The sequence below is a fragment of the Octodon degus genome, unplaced genomic scaffold (assembly GCF_000260255.1).
Source record: "Octodon degus isolate 3935 unplaced genomic scaffold, OctDeg1.0 scaffold00185, whole genome shotgun sequence".
In the NCBI taxonomy this organism is placed as follows: domain Eukaryota; kingdom Metazoa; phylum Chordata; class Mammalia; order Rodentia; family Octodontidae; genus Octodon; species Octodon degus.
Genome location: NW_004524761.1, coordinates 3,385,780 through 3,407,974, shown reverse-complemented (window position 1 = coordinate 3,407,974; position 22,195 = coordinate 3,385,780). Strand labels below are relative to the sequence as shown.

Here is a 22,195-nt window from a genome sequence, read left to right as displayed (position 1 = left end):
TTCTACAGCCCCCCTTTGTTAAGTAGCAGTGGAGATTGTACGTGCTGAGATACAGTCACTCTGGGAGTCACTTTGCTTATCTATGTGCCAACCCTGTTTGTTTCTTTATTCATTCTTTTTGAGACAGGATCTCGCTGTGCAGTTCCAGGCAGGCCTTGAACTCTCTTTGTAGCCCAACTTGGTATTGAACTCACAGTGGTCCTCCTGGCTCAGCCTTCTGACTGCTGGGGTTACAAGAATGCACCACCACACCTAGCAATATATTTATTTAGATAGTTGTTTTATTCTTTTACACATTGCTGGAGATCAGACCAGACCCTTGCATATGAGAGGCTGTGCTATCACTGAATGGTGTCACCTGCCCTAGAATGTAAATGTATGTAGTGATTTATAAAGTAATATATAGTCAAGTGTTGCTTCATAATGGGGAGCTGGGGCTGAGGAGATAGCTCAGAGGCATAAACATCTACCTGGCAAGCGCAAGGTCCCAAGAGCCGCAGTGAGTGAAGAGAAATTGTCTCAAGACACATATAAAATACGTATTATAGTTAATATGTATAAGTAACAAAACTCTTTAATCTTGAATGTTTGTTAATTTTTAAAAAGGGGCAAACAGCCTGCAGGCTACAGTTTGGACACTACTTTTAATGTCTATTTACATAAACCTACTTGGCCAGTGATGGCGAACCTGTGAGAGCTTTCAGTGAGACAGCCCACAGCAGCCCACGTGCCATGAGTTTACTACCACTGATGGGCTATTATACTTGGTGTGTGTAGTTGTCTAGAATGTTGTATGGTACTTGACTCTACTTCAGATAAATGTGAACTGGTAAGTGAAGATGTATTAAGGATAGTTGTCATTTTTTCAGGTAGGATTCTAGTACACCTTCGGGGGGCCTGCCGAAGTTCTTTAAGTGGCTGCTTCAACAAAGCAGTCAGGCTCAGGTTGCTGTGGTTCGATCCCCACAACTCAAGCCAGCCAAACCTGCCCTGAATGCATCGGAGCAAAAAAAAAAAAAGTACACCTTCATACCTGTTTAAGTGCTGGTGAATACACTAATTATCTATGTGTAAGTGTCCCTGTTCATAAAAGACATGTAGTCTTTATTACTAGTCCTGACAGTTTCCTTTTATGCCCTGAGTTGTTAGTGAAGTATTGTCAGAGAGTTATTTACATTCAGAAACACACACGGGGCTGGGGAGATGGCTCAGTGGAATAAGTGCTTCCCTGGCAAGCGCTAGGGCCTGAGTTCAATCCCCGGTTCTGCCAAAACACACACACACACACACACACACACACACACACGATAAATAGGCAACTCAGTGAATTTTGACAAATTGACATACATATTTAACTACACTATGATAAAGAAACAGTATTACTAGCAGTGAAAAGCTCCTTTGTGTGCCCTTTTAGTTACCTTCTTCTCTTGGGTAACGCACTAACACACTACTGTTAGTGTGTGTGGTTTTGTTTTTTAAGTCCCTTTTTTTTTTGTGTGTGTGGCACTGACATTTATTAGGATGTGCCCTAATATAGGCACTGGGGCTTGCCCGTAGTGCTCTTGATATATAGGGCCAGACATTCTACCAATTCTTCCTGAGCAGTGACACCAGGAAGTGGACAGCCAGATGGATGTTGTACATAAGCTCATCATCTGTAATCTTCATCTGACCACCAGCCAGAGCCAGACACAGGACCTTCTTCATCTGGAACTTGATTGTGGACTAAACTTCATTAACTTTTTTTTAATTTTTTTTTAAGGCTTTCAAATAAGTCGGTTTAATGCCAGACAACACAGAATTCAAAACAGAACAAAGATTCAAAGAGCAGACTATGGCAGGATTATAGGCTGGGTTTACTTTAAATTCACAGCTGAGGTATGAATAGTTGAATGAAAATTAAAGAGACAATAGGTCACTGTATGATTTTTTTTTTTTTTCAATAAAATTTTATTCTTACATGTACAACAGACTCCAAGAACACATTTCATTGTAGTTATAGGTGTCAAGAGCTGTTATGTCCGGGCATCCAGATATCTGAATAGGAATGGAATCCAGGGTCGCCATCATTGTACACACAAGGAACAGTTTATTTTTTGCCAGATTTCTTAATTCCATCTGTGGCCAGGGGGCCCTTTCCCGCGGCCTTCGTTTTTAGCTCCTCAAGTTTCTTCTGCTCTTCATTTTGCTTCTGTTTGAACACTTTATCTTGTCCATCTCTTTGGCTTGTTTCTTGGGCTGCTTCTTGCCACCTTCGCAGCCGGACATGATGCCCGCACACCCTCCAGAGCCAAGCTCAGAAGTGAGCGACCCACTTTGTCAACTTTGGCCACCATGTTTTCATTATGGGTCAGCAGGGAGGGGAACTTGCCAGCCTTATTGAAGCCAGTCCCGGGATTTGTGGGATTTGCTTGATCAAAGACTCTGAGGCTAGAAAGGCATTGTACTTCTTGGCCAGCTTTTTAAGCAGCTTCTTATTCTTGTTGAGCTTCTTCAGTGCCTCGATGTCCATGTGGGGGATGTCCACGGCCTTGACCTCCTCATCGTGCTGCTGGTCCCCCAGGACACACACGGAGAACTTGGGGCAGAGCGTGGATTTCAGCCTGATGGTGCCTGAGAAGCGCTTGTCCTTCTGAGGGTTATAGTTCTTCAAGCTCATCTGCAACTCCAGTCTCTAAAAACTTCCAGTGCTTGCGCCGGTTCCTGTGCAGGACCTCGCACACCTTGTACAGGGTGTCGCGGGGGACTTAGCTACTCATGATTCCTTGCGCTGAGGCAACTGGAAAAGCTGGGTTTTTAAATCTTTTTCTTCAATGCTGAGATTAAACCCAGAAGTGATGAGCTACATCCCCAGCCCTTTTTATTTTGAGACAGTATCTTGCTAAGTTGCCCAGAACGGCCTCAAACTTGTGATTCTCCTGCCTCAGCTTCCTGAGGGGTTGGGATCACAGATGTGTGCCATCATACCTAGCTGAAACATCTTTATGTAAGTATAGTCACAGTAAATTCTCTTGTCTGGTTTATTTTGCTCAGTGTTATGTTTGTTGCTATTGCATTTTATTCACATTGCTGTACAAAATTCAGTTGTATGAAGTTAACACAATTGAGTTAGCCGTTCTGCCATAGGCTTTTGGGCAATTTCCAATTTTATGTCTAGTGTCCTTTGAATCATAATAATATAATATAATTAATAATAATTATTATTATTTTGATACTGGGAATTGAACTCAGGACCTTGTACTTGCCAAGCAGGCACTGTGCCACTAAACTATAGCCCTGGCCCATTTGAACATTCTTGTATGGTTTTTAATGTATTTATGTGAATGTCTCAGTTGAATATACAATGGTGGGTCACAAGGTATGTATGTAAATTCATCTTTACCTACTAGTTTTCTAGGATAGATGTATAAATTTACACTCTTTTGAGCTGGTTGTATGTATCAATTATTATTTTCTCCCTCTTTTTAGCCCTCATCTGTAGTTTTACTTTACATTTTGGTAATTAATAATGAAATGGAGCATCTTTTTGTAAATTTATTGGACATTTGGTTATCTTTTTCTCTTTTGCCTTCTTTTCTTTTCTTTTTTTCTGTGCTAGGGATCAAACCTTGATCCTTCTCATGCTAGGTGCGTGCCCTGAGCGCCATCCTCAATTTAGATACCTGTTGTGAAGCGTCTGTTGAAACCTTTTGTCTTTTTCATTGAGTTGCTTCCTTTTCTTAAAAGCAACTTCTTAAAAAAGAAAAAAAAAAGCGATTTCTTTTTTTTCTGTTTTTTATTTTTAATGTATTTGGTACAGGGTCTTACTATGTAGATTGGATTCATAGTGATTCTCCTGTTTTCAGCCTCCCAAGTGCTGATATTGCAGGCCCATGCCACCACGCCCAGTCTCAATCACCTTCTGGGGCGGGGCTGAGGCCAGCATGTTGTGCCAGGGATTGAACCCTGGCCGCTGCGCTCTGCCTAAGCAGGCGCTTTAGTCCACTGAGCTGTCTGGCTAGCCTCCAAAAGTAGTTTTTCTTATATGACCTGGATATGGGTATTTTTTCCCAATATTTATGTTGTCTTTTTCTCTTAATGTTGTCTTTTGAACAAATAGAAGTTCTTAATTTGGGAAGCAAATGTGAATGAACCTCTTTGTGTCCTTGGATATAAGAAAGCTAATAACCATAAAAGAATAAATAATCCCCCACTGAAGACTAGTAAGATGCAGGGAATCACAGATAAAAACATGCTCTTCCTCTGTGATGATCTGGAAACTCAGCTAAGCACATGGCAAAGCATTCACCTATACCAAGTAGAGTCCTGCTGGCAGCAGTTACCATATCTAAGAACTGCTGTTGCTGTTTTAATATCATAACATATAGGATTATTGTTTTGTCAATAGGTTTCATAAAAAAATACTCTTGAACTTATTGACAGATGCTGATCCTAATTATATACAAAGGAACATTCAGCAAAATTCTCATTGAATTAACTTAGAGCCTCCAGAATTATTAACCTAAGTAATATTATGGCTGAATGTAACATCTACATTTAGTAAATTAATGAAAAAGTAGACATGTTCTTTCAAGGGCACTAAGGGGAAATATGACTCAAGAGTAGAAAGTTATGCACAATGAGGGAATTTGATTGCGGCCATTGTGATCTAAACTGCCCCTTCCTGCCACCACTCAATGCTCTCAGCCCTGCTGTCGATAGTGGCCACTGTTCTCTGTGCTTTCCCAAGCCTTAACCTTGGGCACCCATGCCTGCTTGGGCTCTCTCCAGCCTTGTTCTTGGCTGTTAGCTACTACCCCTCTCACTGAACTTCTCCTCCCCCATGAACCTACAAAAGACCCTATAGAGCTGCAGGAGAGTTGCTGGTGTGGTCTTTGGTACCAGAGTAGTTGGTCCCTCTCAGGTTTATTCTAAAGTAAGCCTTTGTTGTTGAGCTTGTACCTGTTTCTTCCTTCTTTTCCCAACATGTAGCATGATAAGCTAATACAGTGTCACTGAAACTTGTAAGCATCTGCAAAGACAGTTGCTGTGTCAGAGAAGGCAAGAGAGAGAATGGAAGACTTTAATAACAGTATATTCACAGCTTTCTTTTGGAGACAGTGTCTCACTGTATAGTCCAGCCTGACCTTGAACTCTGGAGCCAAGGCTGGCCATCCTCAGCCTCCCAAGTGCTGGGATTATAGGGATATGCCACCATGCCTGGCAATGTATTCAGATTTAATCCCAGTCCTGTAGGGTATATACCTATTAATAATATTTCTAGTTTTTAATAATGTATGGTAGGGCTGGTGAGATGGCTCAGTGGTCTGAAGCACCTACTTAGAACAAGTTTAGCAAAGCACAGGGACCACGGTTCAATCCCCCAGCACCACATGCCAGCCAGCCCCGCCCCCTGGTGGGCTGAGCTGCCCCCCCCCAAATAAAAATAAAAATTAAAAAAAAAAATAATGTATGGTAAAGCTGTTTTTCAGAAAACTCATACAAATAAAATCAAATTTGTATTAGGTATATAATTTAGCAAAACTTTCATTGGACTGTTAGAGTGATTTCCTTTGTAATTTCTTTTGGTACCAGGGATTGAACTCAGGACCTTGCACTTGCCTGGTAGGTACTGCGCCACTGAGCTGTATCCCCATCTCTTTTATAATTTTTTTGTAAAATTATATTTTATAATTTCCTTCAGAGTTAAAATTTAAGGATCTGTCTGTAAAAATGTTACATGTGTCCTAAACATACAGAATTTTTTTATATATACATGTGGATATGTTTATATATGTATATGTGAGATCTTAATAGAGGCTAGAATGCTGTATGTGCTAAGTCTGGAGTCATTTTAACTCTGTTGTGAGTTTTAAGTTAGGGGCAATTTTTAAAATTATTGTTGAAAGCTGGGTGTGGTAGCATGTGCCTGTAATTCCAGAACTTGGAAGACTGAAAAGGAAGGATTGCCACGAGTTTGAGGCTAGCCTGGCCTACCTAGTGAATTCAAGACCAGCCTGGTCTACACAGTGAGATTCTGTCTCAAAAAACTACAAATAAAATACTTCTTAAAACCTGAAAGGATTATTGAACAGATGGTAGCTACGTAGTCCGTTTTTGTCTGTAATTTTTTTTTTTTTTTCTGAAAAGGGCAACTCGTATATCTTTAAATGGTAAATAGGAGTTTTTGTTTCTTTATTTCTGTTTTACAACTTTAACATGTTTGAGAACTCTATAAAGGTTTTGTGTTTGGTTTTTAGTACTAGGGATTGAATATAGGCCTGCCCTGCCACTGAGCACTGCAGTCCTCTTCTTATTTATTAATTGAGGTAGTATCTCACAGGACTACAGACACATGGCACCATACTTGGATTTTTATTCGGGATTTTTTTAAAAACTGAAGTTTATGGTGCATGCTTGCAATACCAGCTAGTCAGAGATCAAGGCAGGGAGATTGCAAGTTTGAGGCCAGCCTGGGCAATTTAGCAAGACACAGTCTCAGAAAGTAAAAAGTAATGGAGGGTGTCACTTGGTTAATAGAGCACTATTTGAGTTCAAATCCCAGTACTGCAAAGTAAGAAACCAGGGGTAGGGGTAGGGGACTGTCTGTTGCTTTCACATTTAAAGTGTAAACTAGAGGGCCTGCCAAATAGCTCAGCGGGCATAAGGATTGAACCCACTGAGCTAGGGGTGGGAGAGATGGGCCCAGCAGATTACACCACCCACAAGCAAGGGCCCGAGTTCCATCCCTAGGCCTGCCCTGCCGGCCCCACCCCCAGGGCACACTGAGAGCAGTTGAGATGAGATATGGTGACATGTGCCTGTAATCCCAGCTCTTGGGAGGCTATAAACTGGCAGATCACTAGGAGTCTGATCTAGTACTGTAGACTCTTCCCTAAAATACAAAATAATAATAATAATAATAATAATGTCTAAACTAGAGGGCTAGTCTGGTAGCTCAGCAGATTAAAGCACCTGCTTAGGCAGAGTGCAGCAGCCTGGATTCTATCTGCAGCATGTCGTGCTGGCCCCGCCTGCAGGGCACATGGTGGTGCGCACCTATAATCCCAGTGATTGGGAGGCTGAAAACAGGAGAATCACTACGAGTCCCATCTATGTGGTCAGACCCTGTAGACCCTATCCTAAATAAATAAATAGTAAACTAGAAGAGAATCTAGTTTAGCCACTGTTTTAAATTTTATTCTAAACAAGGGGTGAATAGTTGCTACAATCCTGTCAGATTCAAAGGGAACAAGCAAGGTACTTAAGTCTCCATATCCTTAGTATTTAAAACTCGAGCTCAGAGTAACCCTGGAGCTCTGAGCTGAGCTTGTTTTTTTTTTTTTTTCTTTTTTTTTTTCGGAACTGGGGGTTGAACTCAGGCCCTTGCGCTTACCAGGGAAGCACTTATTCCACTGAGCCATCTTCCCGGCCCTCTTTTCTTTTCTTTTTTTTATTAAAACAAAACAAATGCCCCATGAGAAGAGTCCGTGAAACATCAGGGGACTTTATACCATTTTTATTCTGTGGTGTTGAGGCCAGCATTGCAGTAAACAAGCTAAAACTACGACATTGGACTTATTTTCAATTTTCAGTAACTGATATTTAAAGGAATATACTACAAACAGCAATATATTTTTTTTTTTTTTTTTTTTTTTTGTGGTACCAGGGATTAAACTTCGGACCTTGTGCTTGCCAGGCAAGTGCTTATTCTACTGAGCTATCTCTCTGGCCCCTAGAAACAGCAATAAAAAGTGTTAAGAAAAATTACAGTAAACCTGCGTGCACATCATACAGAAAAATAACATTTAAAAAAAAAAAAAAAACCTTTCTGGAAGTCTTATGCCAGTATTAGGGGACACAGAGAAAACTTGATGTGACAGTTCTTGACCTGGACATTTTTCCTTCCAAATGACTTAAAGGTTCCTATGGAACCAAGCGGAGAAGATATGGCCTGATTTTAAATAGTTTAGCTGTTTTGGATGTTGTTCCTTAAAAAATACTATGTACAGAGGCAAAGAAGCTGGTTAATACCTGTTTAAAAATACCAAATGGTCATTTGCCTTATTCCCAAATCATTATAAAACCATTTTAAATTTATGACCCATTTAACATGAACCATTAATCAAAAGGTTGAATGCAAGAACTATTTGGGCATGTATACCAAATGGGCTGGCAGGTGTTGTGCCCTGCTTACAAATCTCATCGTGTTGGGACTATAGTCAATGATAGCTATAGTTGACTTATTTAAATGCATTTGTCGGGCTGGGGAGATAGCTCGGCAGTCTAAGCACCTGCCTGGCAAGTGCAAGGACTCCGGTGTGATCTGTGGTATTGCATGTGGTGCCACATCCAGAACCCCGGCTCTGCCAGCCCCAAAACTGGGAAACTGGGCATAGTGGACTCCCAGCACTTGAGGAGGCTGAGACAGGAGGATCACCATGTGTCTGAGCTATGTACGTAGCAAGACCTTGTACCAGGGAGGAAGGGGGAGAAGGTGGGGGGAGGAGAGAGAGATTTTTTAATTAAATGCATTTGTCTATGAGGAATGATTTCTTAGAGTGCCTGGGCTTCTTAGGAAGGTTGAAGATGAGTATCAGCATGTTTGCTACCTTCTTTCTTGTTTCTTGGACTTCACATGAAGATTAAAAATTTAGAAAACCCATCAAATTGGTGATTAAAGTTCACAGTATTTGCTTTCTCATTTCTTAGGCCTTCCATAAATCCTGACTTATTTTCTCTTCTACCAAACTAGGTATTCATCAGCTGTATTTATATTAACAGTGACAGCCACAAAAATCTTTAAATAAAAGCATTCTGAAAGATGGCTTTTCTAAGGAGATTTACTGCAATATTCTCTTTATCTATTGTTGCATTGACTTTTTTTTTTAAACATTTATTTAGTGTGTGTGTGTGTGTGTGTGTGTGTGTGGCCAGCTCAGCCCACCAGGGGGCGGGGCTGGCTGGCATGTGGTGCTGGGGGATTGAACCGCAGTCCTTGTGCTTTTCCAAGCTTGTTCCAAATAGGTGCTTTAGACCACTGTGCCATCTCTCCAGCCCTGCATTGACTTTTAAAATCATTATCCTAATTACTTGCTTTTCCTTTGCTTTAGTGAATTTGGAGTTTTAATTCTGTTTTCATTTTGGTATTAAGAGGATTTGCATTTATCCTTTCTTTACAACATGATATTGTTGAGGCCAGTCTAAATCCAGTATTGGTTAGTTTTTGGTTTAGATATTTGCTGTTTCTGTTTGATCTCTCTGTTAGGCCACCCTCTCCCACCCTGGTGGGGTCAGAGATCAAACCCAGGGCCTCATGCAGGCTGGGCAAGTGCTGTAGCACAGAGTTGAATGGCCAGCTGTGGGGGAGGTGCTGGCTCTGAGGTAGCTGCTCCTTCCCAAAGCAGGCCTGACCCCTTCTGTACAGGACTTCTAGCCAGTGGCGACACCAGGGGGATACAGCAGCCTCCTCTACAGTGGGTTTCAGGTCTTTTTTTTTTTAAGATTATGCATATTACAGAAAACATGCAATATTTTTGACATACAAATGTCTTTCTGAGTCTGGCTTATTTTACTCAACATTACCAGCCCTAGATTCATCCATTTTCCTGCAAATGACAGAATTTCATTTTTGAGCCAAGCATGGTAGTATATGCCTGTAATCCTATCATCCAGGAGGCTGAGGCAGGACGGTCACTGCAAGTTCAATGCCATCCGGGGCTACATGGCAAGGTCTCAGAAAACAAAACCACTGTTATGGTTTGTGTCTCATTGTCCCCCCAAAGCCTCATGCAGTCTTGGGGCAGCTTCTGAAGTTTGTGATTGATTACTGTGGGTGTGGATGCTGCACCTGCCCTGGGGCAGGTAATTTGCATTACAATGTAAGGTGGGAAGAGAGGCTAGCTGCTTGAACTGCTGCTACCCCTCCCTTGTGATCTTGCTCTTTGCCACCACCAGGAAAGGTTGCCCTCTGCTATGTGCTGCTCTGCCTTGGACCCAGATGAATATGGACAGAAACCTCCAATAACTGTGAGCTAAATAAACCTTTCCTTCCTTCATTTTGAGTGTTGGATATTTTTCCCAGCAACTAGAGAAGAGTAACTAAGACAACCACCAATTTGTTATTCTTTACAGCTGACTAATACTTCATGGTGTATAAATACAAATTCTTTATCCAGTAGTCTGTTGATGGGTAGCTAGGCTGGTATCATATCTTGGCTACTGTGAATTGCCCCATTCTGTAGCAAGGATGGCAAACCTAAGACACACATGAAGCAGTGGGCTGTTTGTATCATTGAAAGCTCTAAAAAATTTGCCACTAGTGCTGGGAGATAACTCAGTGGCATAAGTGCCTGCCTGGCAAACTCAAGGTCCTAAGTTTAACCCCTGATACTCCCCCCCCAAAAAAAAAAAAGCTTTTTTAATAAAAGATGAGAGCCCAGTGGAGTCTGATTAAGGGTTGAGAAAGGAAAAGGAACAGACATTACAGAGGTTGAAAAATTTGCCACTACTACTCTATAGTATGATGACTTTGTTTCAGGTATATACCAAGGAGCGGTATAACTGGATCAAACGTGTTACCGGTTGTTTTTCTTTCATTGCTGGGACAAAATACCCGACACCCAGAATCAAGGAAGGAAAGGTTTATTTAGCTCACAGTGGAAGTGTCAGTCTGTACTCAGCTTGCTCCAAGGCAGGGCAGCCCATGGAAGAGGGCAGTAGTTCATGGCAGCAGAAGATAGCAAAGGAAGGGCTGGCCAGATAGCTCAGTGAATTAAAGCACCTGCTTAGGCAGACGCAGGGACTGGGTTTGATCCCCAACTTGCCGTGCCAGCCCCACCCCTGGAGTGTGCTGAGATGGTGATTGAGAGTGGGTGTGGTAGCACAGGCCTGTAAACCCATTGCTTGGGAGGCTGTAAATAAGAGGATCACTACGAGTCTGATCTACACGGTGAGACCCTATAGACCCTGTACTAAATACATGAAAGAAATGTGTTTCTTGTATGCAGCATATGTTGGATTTTGTTTCTTAATCCACTCTGCTAGTCTGTTTCTTTTGATTGGTGAATTGAGCCCATTTACATTGATGGTTATAACTGTTATGTATTGGTTTATCTTTGTCATGTTATTTTCCTATTGCAGGTTCCATACTTTTTCCCTCTTTTTAATTACTTGTTCTGTTTGGTGGTTCGTTTCTGTTGTTCTTTTTTTTTTTTTTTTTTTTTCAATGTCTCACTATGTAGATCAGACTCATAGTGATTCTCCTGTTTGCAGCCTCCCAAGCGCTGGGATTACAGGTGCATGCCACCATGCCTAGTCTTAATCACCGTCTCAGCACGCCCCATGGGCAGGGCTGGCATGGCATGCCTGGGCTGCTGTGTTCTTCCTAAGCAGACGCTTTAGTCTGCTGAGCTATCAGGCCAGCCCTCTCCTGATATCTTGATGCTAGTATTTTTCTCTTGTAGAAAAGAGAATATTAAAGGTGAAAATTTTCTTCGGCCATGATTGCAATTGAATGTATTATTTTCATCTTTTCACACATATGTATTTTGGGGTATTGATGGGAATGTAATCTATTCCTTTTGGTTGAGATGCACAGGTAGACATTGACCTAGCAAGAGAATAATAATTGGGTTAATTTTGGGGTTTTACATTATATAGGGTTAATCTTATTGTTTTGAGATAAAATTCATTTAACTTAAAATTTACAGTGATTTTTAATTATGTCCACATGGATTATCACTCTAATTTCAGATTTTTCTTTTTCCTCTCCCTTTTTTTCTCTCCCCCTTCCCTCCCCCCCCCTTTTTTTTTTTTTTTTTTTTTGTAACCAGGGCTTGAACTCAGGCCCTTGTGCTTGCCAGACAAGTGCTTATTCTACTGAGCCTCCTTCCTGGCCCTCCTTTTCCCTCTTGAGAGACAGAATTTCTCTGATAGTTCAGGCTGGCCTTGAACTTTGTAGTCCAGGCTGGCCTCAAACTCCTAGCAGTGCTCCTGCGTTAGCTTCCTGAGTGATAAGAGTATAGGTGTATACCATTGTACTTGGCACCAGAACATTTTTAATTACCCCAGAAAGAACCTCAAGATTGATTAGCTGCTTCTCTTTCAAGCCTTTTCCCAACCCCTGACAGCCACGAATCTTTGTCTATCCATTTGCTTTATCCAAAGGCTTACCTGTGTGGCAGCATGTATCCTATTTTCTGGCTGAATAATATTTCATTGTATGGATATACCACATTTAGCTGTTAATAATAAGCTACAGATATTCATGAGCAAATTTTTATGTGAACATATTTTTAGTTATCTTCCACTTATGGCTTGTTAACTAGATGTTTCCGCAGAGCTTCATGCAGTCATATATGGAGCTTTTCAGAGATGGCAGGATTTAAAGTGTGGGATTGATTTATAGTACAGTGCTAGAATTAAGAGCACTAGGATTAAGAATGTGAGTGCTACCCACCCTAAGGTGGATAAGATATAAGGGACAGAAAGAGGCTTGTTTCACAAGTCCTTTGCTTGGTTTTGTTGTTTCTGCCTGCCATGGACTGTTTATCTTTTGCAATGTCCCTTTAATATGCCGCCTTGCCTTGGAGCCAAGTGAAACCTCTACAAACTGATTCAGAATTAGCTAGGGATATATCTCTGTGGCACAAGCGCCTACCAGGCAAGCACAATGTGCTGAGTTCAGTTTCCAGTGCAAAACAAAACAAAAAGCTAAGCAGAAATAACTGTTCCTCCTTTAATTTTGGATGTTGGATATTTTTAAAGTAACTAAGACAAATACCCTCTAAGTGGAATTTCTGGATCTTTATATAATTCTCTTACTGGATAGCTTGTTTCTAAAACCTGGCTCGCCAACTAAACATTAATGGGTTCTAGATTGCTTGCCTCTTCTTCTGGAGTTGGAGTCCAGGTTTTTCTTGCCTTAGACAAAGAATTGAACGACATGAGCAAAAAGAAGTGGCAAAGTTTATTTAAAAAAGCAGAAGTGAACAATGGGAGAGACTGCAGAGTGATCTTGAGTTAAATAAAAGGTGAGAATGAAGGTAAAAGTACACACTGCATCTGAGAAATGCAGGGTGGGCTAACATAGAAAGGTAAGATGTGAAGCCTCAGCATGACCTTCCATGCTGTCCAAATCTCAAGGAAACCTGCAAGAACGTCTACATACGGGTCCTGCCCCACTCCTCAGGCTGACATCAGGTCTAAGCCACCCTATTGAAATCCTGCAGAAGGGCTGGCAAGATAGCTCAGCAGACTAAGCCCCTGCTTAGGCAAGTGCAGGGACCAAGGTTTGATTCCTGCACCCAGGCACACTGAGCTGGCCACTGAGACTGAGCATGGTGGTGCACACCTGTAATCCCAGTGCTGGGGAGGTTGAAACAGGAGGATCATTATGAGTCCAAGCCATATAGTGAGACCTCACACCAAATACATTTTTTTTAGAAAGAGGAAGGAGAAAACCTGAGTTTTTGGTGAGATACCTAATGCAGCTCTTTGGGAACTGTTTTTGTGTATGTGTCCAGGGTCTCATAGTCACCAGGTCACACTGGCTTCCTCCACCAGCTTTTGCTATACTCTGTATCTACTATCTCAATTCCTTGCTTAACTTTTTTGAGAAACCATTACTTTTCTATGAGGGCCAGGGAGATAGCTCAGTAGAATAAGTACTTGCCTGGCAAGTGTAAGGTCCTGAGTTCAGTCCCTGATACCACCAAAAAAACCAAACCAAAACAAAAAAAAAAACCTGAGCTAACTCATTACTTTTCTATGGCAGCTACACTGTTTGTATACCTGCTACATATCTTTTATTTTAGCTGTTTTAGTAGTATGTAAAGATGTCTTGTGTTTCTCTGATGACTTAATGATATTGATCATTTTGCATTTACTGGCCATTTGTTGTCTTTCAAAAATTGTCTGTTTAAGCCCTTTGCCTGTTTTTATTTATTATTACTATTATTATTTTGGTATCACTGAGGATGGAACCCAGAGATGCTCTACAACTCTATCTCTTCAAAAAAATTTTTAGGGGGGAACAGTATCTTGATAAGTTGTTCTAGCTGCCTTAGATTTGGCGATCCCCTTGCCTTCACATCCCTAGTAACTGGGATTACAGGACACTCATTCCTGTATAAATCCCTTACCCCTTTTTAGCTAGGGTTACTGTTTTGTGAGTGTCTGTTACCTTGTCAAAATTACTTTAAAATATCATCTCCTAATTAATAACAATTTAATAGAGAACTGTTCTCATATAGTTTCCTGATGTTATACTAAAACAGTTAACACAGTTACATATGATAAAACTTATATAGTCTTCACAAACTTTCTTTTTCTTTGTGTTTTTTGTTTAGTACCAGGAGTTGAACTCAGAACTTCCCATTTGCCAGACATGTACCATGCTGCTGAGCTATACCCTCAGCCCAGACTTTCTCTTTCTGAATAACAAAAAAAACCACACTCAGTTGTTTATTGAAAGAAAAATGATTGTTTCCTTTCTTTTTTTGGGGGGGGGTGTTTACTTTCTGATAATTATACTGTCTGGTCTGATAGGATTTAAAGTATATAGAAACAGTGGGCTGGTAATAAGTAAATTGCGTTATGCAAAAAGTTTTAAAAATTGATTTTAGAATTACAAATTATAAATAACATAGCTAGAAATTAGGCCCTGAAACAGAAATTTATTTATTTATTTATTTATTTATTTATTTATTGAGACAGGGTCTCACTATGTAGTTCATGCTGGCTTTGAATTCACTGTGTAGCTCAGGCTAGCCACAAACTCACAGTGGTCCTCCTGCCTTGGCCTCCTGAGTGCTGGGAGGATTTTTCTGATAGATCGTTAATAACTTAAAGAATGGACTTAAAATTTACAAAAATTAAGTGGTGCAGATATTAGGAACTTTAAGGATTTTATTGGCTAGCATTATTTTTCATATTTTTTTGTATTTGTATGAGTTGAGGTATAACAATGCTTTTTTTTTTTTTTTTTTTTTATTTAATGGAACCCGGTGTTGAACTCAGGCCCTTATGCTTGCCAGGGAAGCACTTATTCCACTGAGCCATCTCCCCGGCCCTAATACTTCTCTTTAAGTATAAGGATTAAATGTATTTTATTTATTAGGTTTCTTTTCTTTTCTTTTTTTTTTTTTTGGCAGAACCGGGGATTCAACTCAGGCCCTTGCGCTTGCCAGGGAAGTGCTTATTCCATTGAGCCATCTCCCCAGCCCTTGTTAGGTTTCTTAATTGTTTTTCCATTCTCAGTAAATACAAGAGACTATAAGAATGACTTTTAAAAGTTTTTCAGTACTCCCAATTGATGCAGTTGTAAATGTTGTCCTGTCCAAGCCCTAGTTCTAGCCCTTGCTTAAAAATAGCTCAGCTCCATCCAGGTATGGTGGCATATGCCTGTATTTCCAGCCATCAGAAGGCTGAAGCAGGAGGATCGTTTTGAGTTCGGGGCAAGCCTCGGCTGCATAAATGAGTTCATGGTCAATCTGAGCTACATAATGAGTCCCTGTCTCAAAAAAAAAAAAAAAGCCCAATTCCAACCAAAGATCATCTTTACTTAGGGGAAGGTAGTGATGAAGTTTTTTTGCTGGGGTGGGAATTCAAATATAGTTGTAAACATATGTGGTATAAATAGCTATATATATATATATATATATATATATCCCAGAATCGGGGATTGAACTCAGACCCTTGCGCTTGCCAGGGAAGCACTTATTCTACTGAGCCATTTCCCCGGCCTTATGTTTCTATATTGAAGGTTTTTTTTGTTTGTTTAGTGTGGTCTTACCGTAATGTTGCCTAGGCTGGCCTTGGCCTCCTGGGCTCGAACAACCCTTTTGCCCTTAGCCTCCTGAGTAGCTAAGATTATGGGCACATGCTACTGCTACTAGTTCTGGGAGATTATTTAAAATGTAGATTTGGGAGCCTGAGGTAGGAGATGGTGGGTCCAGGCCAGCCTAGGTAGTGTGAGAAGACCCTGTCTCAAATTTAAAATGAATAATAGAAGGGATTGGGTTGTTGCTCAGTAGTGGAGCACTTGTCTGGCATGCGCAAGGCCTCGCATTCATTCAGTCATCCCTACTCCCCCACTGCATATTTATTTCTGATCGTGCTTAGATTCAGAGGAAATTAACAAGAAAAGGAAGAAATCTTTTAGATATGCTGTAGTTGAGTTAATCTTAACACAACCAAAGCACTGTTTCTAGATGATTATCTTAAAAATTAAATATGATCAGGGCCAAGAGGCACCACATCAGATTGTCATATATCTAAAATAGGAACATATATCTAAAAATATGCGTAGTTTTTAAGATTCTGTTATGCAGTAATTAATTTCGCTAAATACCTTTTTGAAAGTACCTTCCTCTTTTCCCTCAATTGTGTTTTATTTTAAAAAAATCTTTCACTTATTTATTTATTTGATACAGAGTGATCCCCCTGTCTTCAACCTCCCCAGTGCCGGCATTACAGGTGGGACCCACCATGCCTGGTTTCAAGCCAGCATGGCACACCCAGGGATCTGGAGCTGGCACAGCATGTCTTACCAGGGATCAAACCCAGGTCCTTGTGCTTGCCAGGCAGGCTCTTAGACTGTAGAGCTATCTCCCCAGCCCTAATTGTGTTTTATGTTAAAATAGCTTTCTTTTGAAAATAATTAAAAATTGGGCTGCATATGGTGACTCATGCTTGTAATCCCAGCACTTTGGAGGCTGAGGCATGAGGATTTTGGGGCCAGTCTGAACTACATAGCAAGGCCCTATCCTCAGACATAAATAAATAAAAATTAAAATTAAAAACTACTTTTTTGATGGAGCATAGTCTTATTACTGGCATAATAAAAAGAAGCCAGATTACAGCATATGGCTACTCCAGAGGCATTATAGGAATTTTTTTTTTTCCAGTTGGGAATATTAACACACAATTTAAGTAGTGAATTTTATTTTATTTTTTTTTAAATTTTTATTTATTTTTTTAAGCCATTTCTTTTTTCTTTCTTTTTTTTTTTTTTTTTGAAGAACCGGGGATTGAACTCAGGCCCTTGTGCTTGTTAGGGAAGCACTTATTCCACTGAGCCATTTCCCTGGCCCCTAGTGAATTTTAATGGAGCAGTTTCACCTGGTGTGGTTTTTCTGGTTTCTTTCCCCTCACCAAAAGAGGTGAGGCAAGAGAAGAGTAAGGTTTCTGAACAGGTTGGAATTTCTTTGCCTGTTATATCTGTCACTGTCCTGTGGGGGATGATCAAATTTCACTTTTCCAGATTGCTAGGAGAGACCTTATTTTATAGCTAGTGGCAAGACCTCTTTATCTCTTCATTCTCTGAATGTCTTGCCTTGTTTCCTTTCTGAAACCTAACTTATGCAGAGGAAACATGATTACTTTGACCCAGCTCAGGAAATCTAAACAGGTTAGAAATGTCAAGCCAGGTTGAAGTAAAGGACGTTGCTGGCTGCCTTAAGTAAGGCAGCATTCTTAGGAAATCACACCCCCCCCCGCCCCCCTCTTCTTACTGCTGATTCTTGGGTTTTGTTTTTTTTTTGTTTTTTTGGAGGGGGCAGCCTTAGTGTGGCACAAGATTGAAGGGGTTGAGAATATCTTTGAAAGCTTCAGATGTGTTAAACCATTAATTCTGGTGAACCATGGTCTTAGGAATGCTCCTAAATAATCCATGGATTTGGTGTCCCAAGATATTTGACCTTACTGTAGCTATTTTGCCCATCTATTCTCATTTACAAGAAAAATTTTCAGAGGGTGCCGTAATTTATTTTGGAAATGCCTTAAGTTTAAGAGTAGATTACTAAGGGTTCAAAACATGAGTCCATGTGATAGAGGCTAATGAGAATATGTCACAAGGAAGAATAATTTGAAGTTAAATTGTTTGCAGTATTCATTAGAAATGTTTTGTTAGTGTCTGAGCTGGTTGGTTAAAACTTAATGGATGAGGTTCTCTCTTCCTTTTTGGTGGTACTAGGGATCAAACCCAGGGCCTTGTGCATGCAAGCAAAACTCTACACTGAGCCACATCCCCAGCCCAAATTAGGAAGCTCTAGTACACCTCAGGCCCTCAGTTGTTCTGTTTCATTTCTAGATAAGAGTACTTTGCTAACATTATGGTTTGAAAATATCTGAGTTGAGTCTACATTTCATGATGATAAGGACATCAGGATCAGGTCCCCTAAATTGGTTGCATCAGTAAATATTGTTACTTCTTTGCAGACTGACTCCCAGTCTCAGTCTGTTAATCTTTTAAATAAATGTAGTTCTGTTGTCACAGGAAAAATTTTAAGAGATGTCTTTGTTTTATGACTTGTAGAGACTATTCATAGCAATATAGGCAGATATCTTTTCAATGTAGATTATTTAAAATAAGTGAAGGGGGGACAGGGAGATGGCTCAGTGGAAAAGTGCTTCCCTGGCAAGTGCAAGGGCATGAGTTCAATCCCCAGTTCCACCAAAAAAAATAAGGGAAAGGGGGCTAAGTATTTCAGTGATTAAACATTTGGCCTGACATGCCCTATGCCCAGAGTTCGATCCATAGCACTAAAATGAAATAATGTAACTGAAGATTTGGCCATCAGGAAAACTGCTGAGACAGGGAAGATGGAGATATATTGGCAGAGGTTAGAATTTTATGCCTTCATGATTGTCCCAGTTATTTAACATTTGATTTCTATGTTTTGAAATATAATGGTAAACCTTGATTTGTCCATGGTTTGCATTTATCCTAACTTTAAAAAAAAAAATTGCAAGTAATAGATTTTTGTTTGTTTTTTAGGATTTTTTTTTTTTTTTTTTTTGCCAGTCTTGCTAGGTAGTTTAGGCTGGCTTCAAACTTGCAGCAATACCCCTGCCTTAGCCTCCTGAGTGCTGGGATTTTAGGTCTGTCCCACCATGCCTGCTGCAAGTAACAAATGTTCATTACAGAAAATTAGAATATACATCTAAACAGCAAAAACAGAAAACTTTCCCTACATTTTCATTGTTTAGAAGTAACATGGTGGGGCTGGCAAGATAGCTCAGTGGACTAAGCGCCTGCTTAGCCAAGCTCAGGAACCAGGGTTCCATCTGAGCACCACAGCACCGGCCCTGCCCTATGGTGAGCTGGCCACTGAGTCTGGGTGTGGTGGCATATGCCTGTAATCCCAGTACTGGGGAGGCTAAAGAGGATTACTATGAGTGGGAGCTGCATAATGAGACCTTGTACCAGATACATTAGAGTAAAAATTTAAAACAAGAAAAAGAAGTAACTTGTTGCATTTGCTTGGTGGTGCATGCCTGTAATCCTAGCACTCTGGAGGCTAAGGCAGGAATGTCACCTTGAGTTTGAGGACCGCCTGGTCTACATAGTGAGTTCGAGTCCAATCTGAATCACATAGCAAGATCCTGTCTCAAACCATCACCACCCCAAAAATGAAATAACAGTGTTGAATTGTTGATGTCTGTCATTGTAAATTGTATTTCTATTGTATATGCCTTTTTAAAAAACAAAGTGTTATGATGTATGCTGCTTGGTAAATTGACGTTTTCATATAAGACTTTGCCTATGTAGGTCATCATATTTTCATTTTATTTTTCATGATTGCCTTTATGAGAGCTTATTTCAATTTTTCTGCAGTAGCATTTTTCAAAAATCTAACCTTTTTTCTTTGACAGATTAGTTTATAAGGTAACTTTCTCAGAATAGAATCGTTTCTAAAAAGATTTGTACGTGTTAGGGCTTCTGAAACACATTGGTAGCCTTCATTTCTTTCAGCTGCAGTTTTCAGGTTGACATCTATCTAATCAGCTTTATATATCCATTAAAATCTGCACTATTCGTTCAGTTGCAGAATGAAGAAGAGCCTGGGGACCCGGAGCAGGCGGTAGGGGATGCTCCTCCACCTTACAGCAGCATCTCTGTAGAGAGTGCAGGTAGGTGACACGTGGCATCCTTAAATGCACTTACTTATACTACTTGTCTAGTGTGTGTTTATCAGTATTTGCTTTTGCATTCTTAAATTCTCTTTGGCTTTGTTTTTACTTTGAAGCCTAAGGTAAAAGAAATTCACATTGTTGTTCTGAAAAACAAAAACTCATTTTGTTTTATTTATTTATCTATTTATTTTGGCAGAACTGGGGATTGAACTCAAGCCCTTGTGCTTGCCACAAAAACTCATTTTAGATAGATTTTGGTTTCTGTTGCTGTTTTGAGACAGGGTCTCACTGTATACTTCAGACTAGTCTTAAGCTCACCACGTGGCCCATGGCCTTGAACTTGTGCTGCTTCAGGGCTGGGATGACAGGTTTTGGCTTTTATTTATTTATTTATTTATTTTTTCCATAAATTTATTGAAAAACAAAATAGCAATGAGACAGTTTCAAACCAAATTGGTAGGACAGTTTCAATAATTAACACATTGTATACATTCTTCCTAGTGGTTAATTGCTGTACAAGATGCAGACATCATATCCTACTTACAAACACCATTAGAACAAATCCCTCTATTCATTGAGAATGTAATTGTATATCGATCCTAGCCATTTGAATACACAGATAGAAAATGGACATTCATCTGCATCCTCTTTTTGTTGTTAAGTTCTGTTATTTGAATATTATAGGTGTGTAAACTCAGCAAAATATTCTAAAAGAGTCCAGTAGCCCATAATAGTATTGGGTCTTCTGCTTGACTGGCAATGGTTTTGGCTTTTAAATAGAGCTCAATTCCATTCTAACTGACTCTTCAGGTCAAAGAAGTAGAAATTTAATAACTGGGTCATCACCTAATTTTTGGTTTTGGTCATATTCGATTAGCTGTTTTGCCCCCATTTTAATCTATTTTTAAAATTAGTATATGTTTTTTGATTCATAGTAAATATATCCATTGTGGAGATTGGTGCACTTACAGATTACCTCTTGATCCTTTTTATTTCTGCTTCCCTTCCTGTCGCTTCCTCTTTCCCTCATCTCCAGATCCCTTCCTGTCTCCACATGGTCTGTTTTGTCCTTTGTAATTCTAGTATCTATAATCAGGAGTATACTTTGTCTTTTATGCTAATAAATTCTTATTTTTGTTTTTCCAGTCCCAGGAATCAGAGCCAGGGGCACTTTACCTCTGAGCTGCATTCCTTGCAGCTGCATCTCCAGTCCCTCCTCATTTTTCCTTTGATTTGTAGTTTTGTTAAGTTGCCGAGGCTGGCCTTAAATTTGCAGTCCTCCTGCCTCAGCCTCCTGGATGGCTGATATTGTAGATGTGTGCCACCATACCTAGGTATGCTAGGACATTTATTTATCCATTTTTCTCTTTTTGGACTGTTAAGACTAAACCCAGGGCCTTTGCACTGAGCTATATCCCCATCCCTTTATATTTTTTGTTTTGAGATCGTCTTACTGTTACCAGGCAGGACTTGAATTTGGAATCCTCCTGGCTCAGCTTCTTAGAGTGCTGAGATTACAGGCACATAATCTGGTGAACCATTATTAGCCTCTATGTCTGGCTAATGCTAGTAAATTCTTAGTGAAAAGATTTGAAGCCTCCCAACTCTCGTATAATGTTCCTGATAGCTTAAACTCGTTTAACATTTACTCTTTACATTTTTATGCTAGATTAGTGCTTTGGTTTTTGCGTGTGCGTGCGTGTGTGTGTGTGTGTGTGTGTGTGTGTGTGTGTGTAAGGCATGCAGGAGAAGAAATGCTGGGATTGAACCACCATGGTCCCGGTACTTTGCTTAAGCTTGCCTAAGCCGGTGTTTTAGTCTGCTGAGCTATCTCACCGGCCCCATCCTCACCAATTTTGATAGAACCCCTTTCTTAGTCTCTAAAACAGGCAAATAGGGTAAGGGAGAGTGGAGGAAAAAAATTAAAAAATAAATGAAACAGGCAAATACCTGACCTCTGTACTGCTACTGAGCCCTCCCCACTACAGGATAGGTAGGCAAATTGAACATAGGGTTTGTTCCTCTGTGCAGAGTCCAGATGCAGCCTAGGGATCCTCTGCAATGAGCACTTGAGGTGCTTATTATCAGTTGATAGGAGATTAAATTTGTTGGCCTCTGATTCAGAGGCTGCCAGTAGTTATACAGAACAACTCAGATAGTGTTTTTTTTTTTTAAACATTTTTTTTAAGTTTATTTATTTATTTAGAGAGTGTGTGTGTGTGTGTGTGTGTGTGTGGCCAGCTCAGCCCACCAGGGGGCGGGGCTGGCTGGCATGTGGTGCTGGGGGATTGAA

The 22,195-nt window shown here is 40.3% G+C and overlaps 1 protein-coding gene and 1 pseudogene across 1 annotated transcript in view; one reads left to right on the top strand and one right to left on the bottom strand.

Annotated features, from left to right (window-relative positions):
• Ndfip1 (Nedd4 family interacting protein 1) overlaps window positions 1-22,195 on the top strand; it is a 75,931-nt gene that overhangs the window by 15,175 nt on the left and 38,561 nt on the right. Inside the window, exon 2 of the mRNA XM_004643848.2 lies at window positions 19,812-19,899. Within this exon, the coding sequence (XP_004643905.1) occupies window positions 19,812-19,899 (88 nt within the window). The remainder of the gene's footprint in view (window positions 1-19,811; window positions 19,900-22,195) is intronic.
• LOC101577256 lies at window positions 1,532-2,762 on the bottom strand (annotated as a pseudogene).